This window comes from Epinephelus moara, chromosome 24, assembly GCF_006386435.1.
Source record: "Epinephelus moara isolate mb chromosome 24, YSFRI_EMoa_1.0, whole genome shotgun sequence".
Classification (NCBI taxonomy): Eukaryota; Metazoa; Chordata; class Actinopteri; order Perciformes; family Serranidae; genus Epinephelus; species Epinephelus moara.
Window position 1 is genome coordinate 2723716 of NC_065529.1, and position 11874 is coordinate 2735589.

General features: G+C 40.8%; 1 protein-coding gene across 3 annotated transcripts in view; it reads left to right on the plus strand.

The window, feature by feature from the left end:
• The window catches only part of cldn19 (claudin 19), a 24473-nt gene extending 14907 nt beyond the window's left edge, over nucleotides 1–9566 (plus strand). The window contains exons 4-5 of one of the 3 annotated variants that reach the window (XR_007569496.1): nucleotides 2759–5033; nucleotides 5078–9566. Coding sequence is in view for 2 of the 3 variants with exons in the window: in XM_050038800.1 (XP_049894757.1) it covers nucleotides 2759–2905; nucleotides 8598–8646 (196 nt within the window). In the remaining variant the exon portion in view is untranslated. The remainder of the gene's footprint in view (nucleotides 1–2758; nucleotides 5034–5077) is intronic. The other 2 variants (XM_050038801.1, XM_050038800.1) reach the window with 2 other exon arrangements.
• The last annotated feature ends 2308 nt before the right edge of the window (nucleotides 9567–11874 follow it).

Sequence of the window (11874 nt, forward strand, 5' to 3'; positions counted from 1 at the left end):
TTTTTTTTTTAAAAATATAGCTACATTTGTACGTGGCTCTAAGTTTACGTTTTTAGTTCACAGAAGCTGGTTATTGTTGTGTTTATGTCAAAATAAAGTTTATGAAACGTTTTCACATCTTTGATTTTGTGATTTACATGCCAAAATGATCACAATTCATTTGGGAAAGACAAGTTCATTTTACAGACTATGCATCATCAGCCCATGGAGGTCTACTCGCAGTTCCATATATTCGGACACTGTGAGGTTGGACCTCCCGGATTATGATGATCATTATTACTGCGATTAGAACATTCTGATTAATGACTGACCATTAAGACATGTTTCTGATAAATATTTAAATGTGCACAATAATAACCTTTCACATTGTAATCATATTTTTATTTGTTATCTTTTGCATGTGTGGCTGCTCCGTGTGTGTCTGAGCAGAGTGCACGCGCGTTGTGCACCCGCCTAGAGACGCATATTACTAACTTGTTAAACAGTGAAATACTGCGCCGTTGACTTTAGACCAGGTTTTTGTTGGTCACTGGCGCATTTGCTTTTTACGTCATCTAACTAGCAACGCGCCATGACTGCGTCTGACCACTCCTCATTTTTAGACGAACACGCCCAGAGAAGCGCAAGTTCATTTGCTAGTTATACGAAGAGGGCGCAGGGCGTGAAAATGACAACTGTGCCGGCATCTAAATAGCAATGACACTTGCGACATGGATTATGCGCCGTCCGCCGTCCGCCGTCCGCTTTAGACCATATAAATAGGGCCCTAAGACTTGAGTTCAAACGTCATAGATGTTCAGTGCTGCGGAATTCATCTTGAGAGTTAAAGGACTATTGGAAAGTAATACATGAGGACCAGGATCTTTTTAGAGGCAGGAGCAACAAACTGAGAGCAAAACTGTAAAGTGTTTCCTGTTGTTGAAGTGTTGGTAATAAACACAGCTAGCTTTAGCTGCCAACATGTTCTTTTTGTCTTATAAATATAGCTACCTCTAGCTGTTCATGCTTTTCAACTGTGACTTATAAACATGGCTAGCTTTAGCTGATAACACTTTATAATTGTGACTTATAAACATGGCTAGCTTTAGCTGCTAACACTTTCTAATTATGACTTATAAACATGACTAGCTTTAGCTGCTAACACTTTATAATTGTGACTGAGAAACATGGCTAGCTTTAGCTGCCAACACTTTCTCACTGTAACTTTTAAACATGCTTATAACTGCTAGCACTTTTTTTTAAAGATATTTTTTGGGGCATTTTTGCCTCTATAGATAGGACAGCTAAGTGTGAAGGGGGGAGAGAGAGCGAGAGGGAATGACATGCAGCAAAGGGCCACAGGCTGGAGTTGAACACCAGCCACTGCGGCAGCAGCCTTGTACATGGTGCGCCTGCTCTATCCACTAAGCCACCGACGCCCCACTGCTAACACTTTTTAACTTTGAGTTATGAACATAGTTAGCTTTAGCTGCTAACGCTTTCTAATTGTGACTTATATAGCTAGCTTCAGTTGCTAGCACTTTCTAATTGTGACACTTATTGATTTTGACTTATGACTAGTTTTAGCAGCTAACATTAAGGTTGATAACTGTCCAGCTGTAGCTGCTAAGAGTTCCTACTTACTGTTGATAGAAATGTCTTACATCAGTGGCTAACAGTTGACAATTAACATTATGCTTGGTAAACAATGCTTGCTTTAGCTGCTAACATAAATATGGCTAGCTTTACTTGCTAGCACTTTACACACAGTTGTATCAAGGCCTATTTTTGTTCAGAGCATATCATTGTTTTGGTAGTAGCTATCTAAAACAGCAAAACAGTATCTTTTTTTTTTTTTTTTTTTTAAATGTATTTATTTTTTTTAATTTTACTCCTGAATGTGTTTCCTACCATAAAATAAAATTATTTTTATCCATGCCAGTGTAAGCTACTTTCCATTTTAGCATGTAGTGAGATGAAGATGAAGACTATGACATAAAAGGTTAGGCCTATCTGATTTTGGAGGTGCCTTTGACCCATATGATATATGTATAAAGAGAAGTGGATACAGCATTGGAAGCGGGAACCCTTTTGTTATAAAAGTTGCTCTGTGGTGCATGAAGCACATTCAACTTCCATGTATGAAATGCCCTGCTTCCACATCATTGGAAAACAATGATATTTACCACTAACTTGAAAGGGGATAAAACAATTCAGTCATATGGCACACACTTTCCAAATGTCATCAGACCAAATGAATCAAATCCTGATTGTAAATCGAGTCATTTTGTAAATCTCAAAAAAACAAAAAAACAAAAAAAAACCCACTGATTTTCGGACATCTCTTTCACAATGTATGTCTATGGGAAAAAATCATTTTGGGGCCCATGGCATTATGTGACAGACTTAGATTTTGTAATTCCAAAGTTTGGTCACTGCGAAATTCAGCTGCAAAGCTCAGCACACTTCCTGGGGGGCTGCTTTGCCGTCCCTCAGAGGTGGGCCTATTAAAAATGTGGAAATACAGAGGTGGCAGGGGAAAGATCTCGAGACAGGCAGTGTCACACTCTCACAGACATCAGGTTTTTAAGTAAAAGTATAATATCTTCCATACAGGCTACTGTGTTTAATATTCTTTGATATTTCCAAGTCTTGTTTTTGATTTCTAATGAGTTAGAGCTAATGATAAGAACATCTTGATGGCAGTGGAAACAATCAAATCTCTGAGACTCACAGCCTTGTCCTCTCAACAATCTTTTTCTCTGTCTTTCTTCCACAGGTATGAGTTCGGCTCAGCCCTGTTTGTGGGCTGGGCGGCAGCCAGTCTGACGGTCCTGGGGGGCTCCTTGCTGTGCTGCTCCTGCTCTAAAGAAGATATGCGAGGGCAGCAATATTATCGCCAATCACAGCCTTCCACAGCAAGGGAGTACGTGTAAACCCCACCCCCTTCCAGCAACCACTCAAACAGAGAGCATCGGACACACTTGGCAAAACCCCCTTTTATCCTCAAATTATATCTGCTAAAACAAAACAAGACTATCATGTGTACATACATGCAATTATCACAGTGATGTAGTATTTAAACACTGGCATACAAGTGCAGACACAGGTACTCACACGATATTTCACACAACACATTACCCACCAGTTGCATGTATCTTGGTGGCTAAAAAGACTGCCAACTTTAATAAATTAATTGTGAGCAGACAACTTACATATTTCATGTCAATCATCCAGCTTACTTATATAATGACATAGTGCTTGTAATTGTGAATGGAAACCTCCCATGTGCCGTAAGACCTTTACACACCAGGGCCATGACAAATAACAGGAAAATGCAAAATACTCGCGTGCATATATTTTTCAACAAAACTATTCATAAGGGCAGCAATGCCAATTTGTGACAACTACTTGGATTCTATTGACCCAGAGCAGCATCTGGCAGTCTGTCTATGGTAGGTTGTTGTAAAGCCTAAGCTACTGTAAGTTATTTTATCTTGTTTCCTTTATGCGAAATACTGAATGGATTTGAGTTCCCTCTGGTTAACAGTTGCATTGTACATGTCAAGGGCTTTTACTGTGAAAGGTAAGACCAGAGGGAGTGGATCTGGTATTCGCTGGTATGAGTTTGTCATCTTGGTTCAGACTACAGAGCCTCCGTGTTGTTGTTATATAATCCTGAAAGGTACAGGCGCAACATGATTGATTGGTCGACCAACAAAAAAAACAAAAAACACCCTGAGTGTATAAAGGCCATTAGCGCCATTATTTTATCTATTTGAAATGAGTGCAGCTGGTCAGTCTGACCCCAAAAATCATTACCACTCACTCTGAGTCATCCACTTTAAAGTACAATAGAAAAGGAAACAAATCAAAACACTGAAGGGCAAAATGTAAGGTGTATCACAGCAGATACCCAGAGAGAACGGACATGGAGCTAAAAATACTAGTACTGCAAAACTTGCTGAACTTTTATCAGCATGTCCTATGCTTCCTGGTTGGTGCTGCATCTGTGTTTTACCTTAATATTGCTTTGTGTCTTCATACTCCACTGGTGCAGTTTTGTTGTGAAAGGGAAGTGTCCTAAATCACTGTGCAAAAACTTGGAAGTTACAGAGCAGCTTCCTGTGCTCCTGCGGCAGAAACAGAGGATTACTTGTACAATGTCACCCAAGAGAATGGGTCAGTTAGACTTTGATCACAGAGGACACTGATTTCTTCTGCTCAAACTTTAGGAACAGCTGCAGGTTACAGAGCGCAAGACAGGGACTAGGCAGAAGAGCTCTCAGAGTTAGTTCTAGCCTACTGTGGTGCAACTATCCACTTAACAGTACCGTACCTTGCATGAAGCAAAAAAAGAAGAATGATGTACAAGAAAGTGAGCAAGATAAAATGAACTGTCTAAATGTGCTTGATGAAAAGTTTGAGGAGCCCATTCTAAAGCAAAAAATGGAGACCAGGCCCAGCTAGAAGTTTAGACATACAGAGGTCTAAGGCCCTGTCGACATGTATACAAAAACTGATATTTCCCCCCCCTTTGGTTAAAAAAGAAAGAAATCTGTCTACAGGAATTTCATTTTACATTACATTATTGTACACACTAGAAAGCAGCAACGACTCCAAAAACCTGCTGGCATTAGCTGTCTTGCCGGGCCTCCCCTAATTGCAAAGTAATAAAGTGTACAACCTACCTTTTTCAAAACACCTACTAGAAATCTCTTCACCAATAATTCACCTTTGATATATGGATGAAGGAGCTTGTTCAAAGATACAAGTAATGGTAAATGGACCTGCATTTTGTACTGTATAACGCCTTTCTATTCATCCGACCACTCAAAGCGCTTTTTACACTATGGCCTCTAGTTTCCCGGCGCGGCGCAGGGTGGCGAACCCTGCGCAGAACTAGTTTCGAGCAGTGCAACCCGAGGCACGCTCAGTTTGGTAGTTTGGCAGACTGAGGTGCGCTGAGATGGGTGTGGCGGCGCAGCATGGGGAGGTGTCGACAGATCCAGCTTGGAACAGTGACAGTTTCGTGCCAAAAGGCTTTGCCGAAGGTGTGCTAAAAGCTACAGTTTCGTGCCAAAAGGCTTTGCCGAAGGTGTGCTAAAAGCTCGCCAGCTGAAACCAGGTCTACCATCAGCGCAGGCGGAGCGCAGCCGATGTAAGTGGAAGTTTGGCTTTACTCCTGGGAGAAGTTTGGCCGTTTGACGCTGCTGCTCTCTTCTGCCATGGCGAATTGAGTAAACTGTCATTATGCCTTCGCACGGCGCATTTAAGGGCAAGGAGAGGGGCTCATTTGATTGGTGTGATGTGAATTGGATGTGTAAAACCCACTCCACGCATTCTCTCCTCCCTCTTTCCGACTTGCGCAGGTAGGAGGGATGGAGGTGGGACACAGGAGTAGCTGCACCAGGGCACACAGTGTGCCAAACTTGCAAAATCTGCCTGGCCACACCCAGTTGGCCAGTTGGCCTTGTCCGGTCTGCGAAACTAGAGGCCTATGAGTCACATTCACCCATTCATACACACATTCATACACTAGTGACCAAGGTTACCATATGAGGTGCCACCTGGTACTCAGTTTTTAAATACACACACACCGATGCAATTTGGGGTTCAGTATCTTGCTCAAGGATACTTCGACATGCAGACTGGAGGAGCCGGGGATCGAACCGCTGATCTTCCGATTGTTGGACCACCCCCTCTACCTTTGAGCCAAAGCCGCAGAGCAATGCCCTAGACTCATCGACACCATCCACACTCTCAAAATTGTCCCACCATCTGCAGGTTTGATCAGGCTTTATGGCAAAATTTAGACCACAGGTGGACCAAATAACACTGAGTGCGTTTACATGACATTAGAGAAAATTGATTTATCATGTTAGTCTGACTAAATCAAGTTTCTCAAAGACAGACTAACACACTCAGATAATGTGTTTGGGAGTCAAATTACTCCTGCATGTATACAGTCAATCGGACCCACACTGGCATAGGCGCTCTGCATGTGTAACAGAAGAAGAAGCCAGTAACAACATGACGAAATCTACATCCAGAGCTATGCATTTTTGGACAGACAAAATGTACAGAGCTGCAAAATTGTCCACCGTGGTTTGCCGCTTGCTAACCATAGGTAACTTGTTTGTCGATTGTTTGGTCTGTGACGTAATATGTCAACTGAAAAGGGTCCAATACTAACAAGCTGAAAGGAGCCACCTATTGTAGCAGAGTCGGACATACTTTGGTCAATAAATTGATTACTTTCCTGTGCTTGTATACTGGGACAAGGACAGTGTTCCAATTAAATGGCCTAGTCAAGCTTTAACCGTAGCTCCACTTTACTGTGCATGTAAACATAGTCTAATAATACTGCAGGGAGGAAGAGTAAAAGCAAAAACAGTCACAGCGAGATGTTAGAATCAGAACTGCAGACAAAAGGCTCTTACTGCACCTCTGCAAACAGCCCACCTCTAACAGGTAAACTTCTTTGTACCTGCCATGCTGTGCGATGAAAAAACACATGCAGCAAAAATAACGGGACTTCAGCTATAGATCAGCCTGCTGCTTTTAAACGTCACCACTCAAGACAAGCTGTCATCAGTTTAAGACACACCTTCAAGTGGGTAGCCCTGTTGTTATGGAAATGCAAAACCCTGTCTCATTGTGCTAATGGCCCAAACTAAACCAAACCAAACCAAACCAAACCAAACCAAGCAACTAAGAAAATACATTGGACATGATCTCAGTAGCTACAGCCTGATGAAGACAGCTGATGTGTGATTAAACTAACCCAAATTACAATAAAGAAGCAGGTGTGTTCACTGTCCTGTGTAATCAAGGCCTCAGGCAGCCATTTTGTAACAGCTGAGGAACTTCCTCACATAAAAAGATCTAATTCTGTTTTTCACAACAATCACTTGATGAGGGCTGTGCATGAAGACACAGTGTGAACTGCAGGAGTGGAGGTGAATTGTTAGTAAAAGGTATTTGCTGAGTTTGACTGAGTATGAATGCTGTTAATGATCATTTCACTATTCTGCACTAAGAAAAAGTGTAGGTTCTCATCACACATCACTATACTCCATTTACTAACACCACCATTCCAGATCATACGCTCCTTCATATCATAATCTCTTGTATAACTACACCAATGTCTAAGATCTAAGCTAATTCATGTACTTCTCACACAGGTGTAATCTCACTAAGGATTATAAGATATAAAACACCAGCACAGTATCATTACTTGTCAATAGACTATAAGCTAACATGATGCTTTAAACAGAGCTGTAAATATAAACCATGTCATATTTAACTTTACTGCAGTAGAACTATCACTGACTTCCCCACGAGGATGAATTACAATCCTGCAGCATTTTAAAAAATTGCGCACCACATTATAGGCTGTAAAACTCAACAGTGGGCCATAATTGGCTCTTGAACTCCCGCTTGATGCTCTCACATCACATTGCCTTCATTTGTGTTTCCAAAAGAGCTGTTCCAGATAATAAAGCCATTCACTTTTCTTAGAATCGCTCCCAGTCCCTCCATTTCCCAGTCGTATGGCCTCTCTTCTTGGTAGACACTTATTTGTTGAGTGTTCTGTTATTGTCAGACTGGGGGGTTGTAGGTCTAAAGAAAATTCCTTGTGCCCTTTAAATAAAGGGGGGCATAAGGGTCACTACTCTGTCATTAGCAGCTGTGCTTTGAATAGGGATTGCTCAACAAGAAGTCTGATCAAAACTACATGTAAAGCTGTCCAAAGAACAGAAAACATACATTTAAAGTAATAATTTGACATATTGGGAAGTATAGTTATTCCTTTTTTGCCGTAAGTTAGATAAAAAGATTAATGCCACTCTTGTATTAGTCCAGTAAACATGAATCTGGCATCACCTCCCATGCTCCTTCTCACTGACTTTCCATCGTTTTACTAACATCTTTATAATCATCAAACATCCTGCTTTCTTTCTAACACTTCATAGCTTTTGTGAGAATCTAAGAGCTCTTGATGTGTCTCTTATTTCCCCTCCTGTCTTCTAATCCTGTTCTTCTCTGACTGTCTTCTTCTCTCCTCTAATTCAGGGCAGAGTTGTTGAGTGAAACTAGTTTCCCTGACTGATCAGCCCCCGCCTTTTTATCGAGGACTGCCCGACTGTCCAACCACTGTCTTTCCCCTCTTTTTCCTGTTATCTATTAGACTCCAAATTTGGACCTCATGTAGTAAAATATTCCCCTGTCCTCAGCACTACAACTGCACATTATCAGTTCTAATGGGGACCAAGATGCGTTGTCTTCTCCCATTTCCCTACCTTCTGAGCCTTCTCTGTAAATATGGACTCTTAAAGGATATGTGTTCAGATCTTCTATTTAAGAACTGAGGTGGCCTCCTCCATTTCAGCCCCTCATCCCTCTACTACACCTCCCACACCCTTCTCTGTCTCATCATTGGCTGAAAGTTAACAATGAGTTGAAACCCTTTGTGGTTCTGTTGCGCTGATTTATGATTTCACTTATATCCTATGACCTCTGGGTGTTTTTGTAAATGTGTCTTTTGGGTTTATTTTGTGCACTGTGACTGTACTTTGACTGAAACATGTCTTTCTTTCCCTTTTGAATTGCAGACCAAATGTTAAAAGTACCCCACCAGAGAAAAGGGAGCAGTACTTGTAGTTTGGGAGAGTCTTCTGGCCTTACCATGGTTTAGATTCTGTCAACAGACAAAACCCTCTCACTGAGGAATTCAAAACAGACAAACAGACAGTTTTAAAGAAAGAATTTATGAACAGCAACATTTCAAGCATATTGCAACAACATAAGTCTAACATGAGTCTTTGTTGGAGAAATGTGTGGTAGATTTTCTGAAATAGGGTGATTGAGAAAGATGATATGCTTGTCTTGTCTGTTTTGTTGACTTTGGGAGAGACAGTGATTCAGGGTATGTTTTCTATAACATGTTAAAATGCCCGGGTGTATATACCACCTACTCTATTCTTTTTTCTTATTTTTTTTACTACATATATAATGTTTAACTACAGTGCCTTGTAACACATGTTTGTGCACATGTATGTTCTTGACTTCATGGATTCTTTATAGTCTCCCATCTCATCTGAGGGATGTGTGTCCAAAGTTCCTCTGCCAGCAGTTCTGTGTGCCTTTTTCTATTGTTGGATTTCTGAAAATGAATGTGAAGCTACTCTACAGTACCAGTTATGAAACAACAAAGACATACAGACGATAAATCTTCAGCATAGTGCCTTATGCCACTGTTTGGAATAAGCTGTGTGCCTGCTTCCAAGTAGCCTGGATTGAGGATATACCAAGCACATTCATTTCCTTTTGTTAAGTGCCAATATGATTTGTGTGAATGACAGAGTCACTGTATTACTGACTCTGAAGGATGCACTGTACTGTTTGTTGTCTCCTGTACTAAGGAATGCCAGTTTGCTGAGTGTTCAAATGCCCTTTTGATGCCTGCATTTATTTACCATGCCATTCCTTTCTCTAATATTTACCTCCTCAGTGTTGTGTATCATCTCATTTACAGTATACCCCTGTCTGTTTCTTTTAGAATAAAGTAAACAGAGACATAAAAATGGCTTTGGTTATGAGTCAGTGTTTTATTAGTTGTTTCCTAACTTTACACCCTCGCCTGACTTTTCTCCCACTCCCCCTGACTCATTCCTCCTCTCCAGCTCAAAAACTTCTTTTGCACCCTGTTGTTCAGTAATTGCAGACGTGGAATTCCACTTCTGCTCCACTGGACTGTGGCACATTCTCAAAGGTGGATGCACAAAGTTAACTTGCTTACCACTACTACAGCTGATAACAAGGCTCGGAATTTCTTCTTGTATTGAGTTTCTGCTATAAAACATTTGTTAAATCACAAGCTTGGATTGGGGGTCTGCCTCTATTTGACTAGATGCAGTGAAGTTTTGTGAGAATCAAAAATGTTACATTCCAGCTGGCAAAACTATCTCTATATTGAACCCCAAAAGGTTAATGGATAGGTTTAGATTTTTTTCAAGTCAGTCTTAACACATTACATGCCATAGACTGGATGTAAAGATGGATGATGCATGTCCACTTTCTCTCACTGTACAAAAATGAAGCCAAAATATCTTGGATATGGCTGCTGCCATCTTTTGCCGGTGATGTCAATTGGAGCCAGAGTCTGTGCAGCAGCAATCTTCACTAGTATTGAGTTCCTGCCCAAACCACCCGTCAACACCATTGATCACGAGCACACTGGCATACACAGCTGTCAATCATGACCTCAGTTTTCCCTTTTTTAACATAGAATTTTGAGTTATAACCAAACTTACCAGAAAACCCCCCCCCCCGAAAACTTTAACAAACATCAGCATAATAAGAATGATCTAAATGACAGAAACCATCTTTGGGAAAAATCTGTTTGATGTGTAGGCTGTAGGTCCATGTCCCATCTGCTAACACGGATGTTGCGGGATTTGACCTATACTACAGCCAGCCACCAAGGGTTGAGATAGTTTGGCTTAACTTTTAGGGAGCTGTTATGTCGTCCATCTTCACAGTGGCATGCTAAAGTTTGGGCACCCCTGGTCAAAATTTAATTTACTGTGAACAGTTAACAAAGTAGAAGATGAACTGATCTCCAAAAGACATAAAGCCCAAGATGAAACATGCTTTTCAACATTGTAAGCAAGATTACTGTATTATTTTTGTTTTGTACAATTTTAGAGTGAAAAAAGGAAAGAAGCACCATGCAAAAAGTTGGGATCTCAAACAACCTTTACCAGGGTCTCAGACCTTAATTAGCTTGTGCAGTCTTTTCACCAAAGAGACAGACTGCCCATGAGTTTGTAAACAGAGTTAAAATAAAGCAGTATGAGAAAAAAAAAGCACACTGAAGACAGCAGTGTAAGGTGGAGTGGAGTGAGGACGTGAAATCTCACATACACCTGACATGTACGGATGCTCCTACATGACCTATGACTAAACTGCCTTTTCAACAACACTGATGTATACCATTCACATCATTTAAGACTATCAAGCAAAAAAAAATACAAATTCCACATGGACAGTTGTTCCAACTACATGTGGGCTACACTACACTGAAGCATTTCACAACTGTAATTTATCGTATATTCATAAAACTCACATCCAAACTAAGCACATGTATCACCATCTGTCTCTTCCTGCTAAGCTCCAGCTGTGTGAGATATTTTTATCGGACAAAAGATGACTGATATGAGATATTTAGCTGTGCAAAAACTGATTCATTTACGTACTGAGAGTGAGTAATGTAGTATACAGAATGGTGAACCCGATGAACCAAATCTTGCAGCAGAAACCAAATCATAATAGTCAACACAGGAATGTGTTTTCCAACTTTTAGCACTTTGAATGATAGATGAAGTGTTATGTATGAGTTTGATTGGGGCTTGCACATCGTGGTCATTTAGGAATGTGAGACTGGAAACTGTCTCAATTGCTTAACTGCAAATATCATTACAACAAAGTAACTTGTTTTTCATTCATATTGAGGAGGGTAATGGTGGCAGACATAAGCACTTTATGGAACAACTTTATTGAAAAGCTTTAAATAGTGGTCCTGTAAAATTCACCTTGTTGTAAGCTATTATCATTACTGTCTGTCCTGCATCTCTCTCTCGCTCGCTCTCTCTCTCTCTCTCTCTCTCTCTCTCTCTCTCTCTCTCTCTCTCTCTCTTTCTGTCTCATTGTGTCATATGGATTACTGTTAATCTATCATGTTGATCTGGTCTGTACGACATCTACTGCACGTCTGTCCGTCCGTCCGTCCGTCCTCCTCAGTTGCTCTTCCTGAGGTTTCTACCGTTTTTTTCCCCCTGTTAAAGATTTTTCTTTTTGGGGGGAGTTTTTCCTTATCTGCTGCGAGGG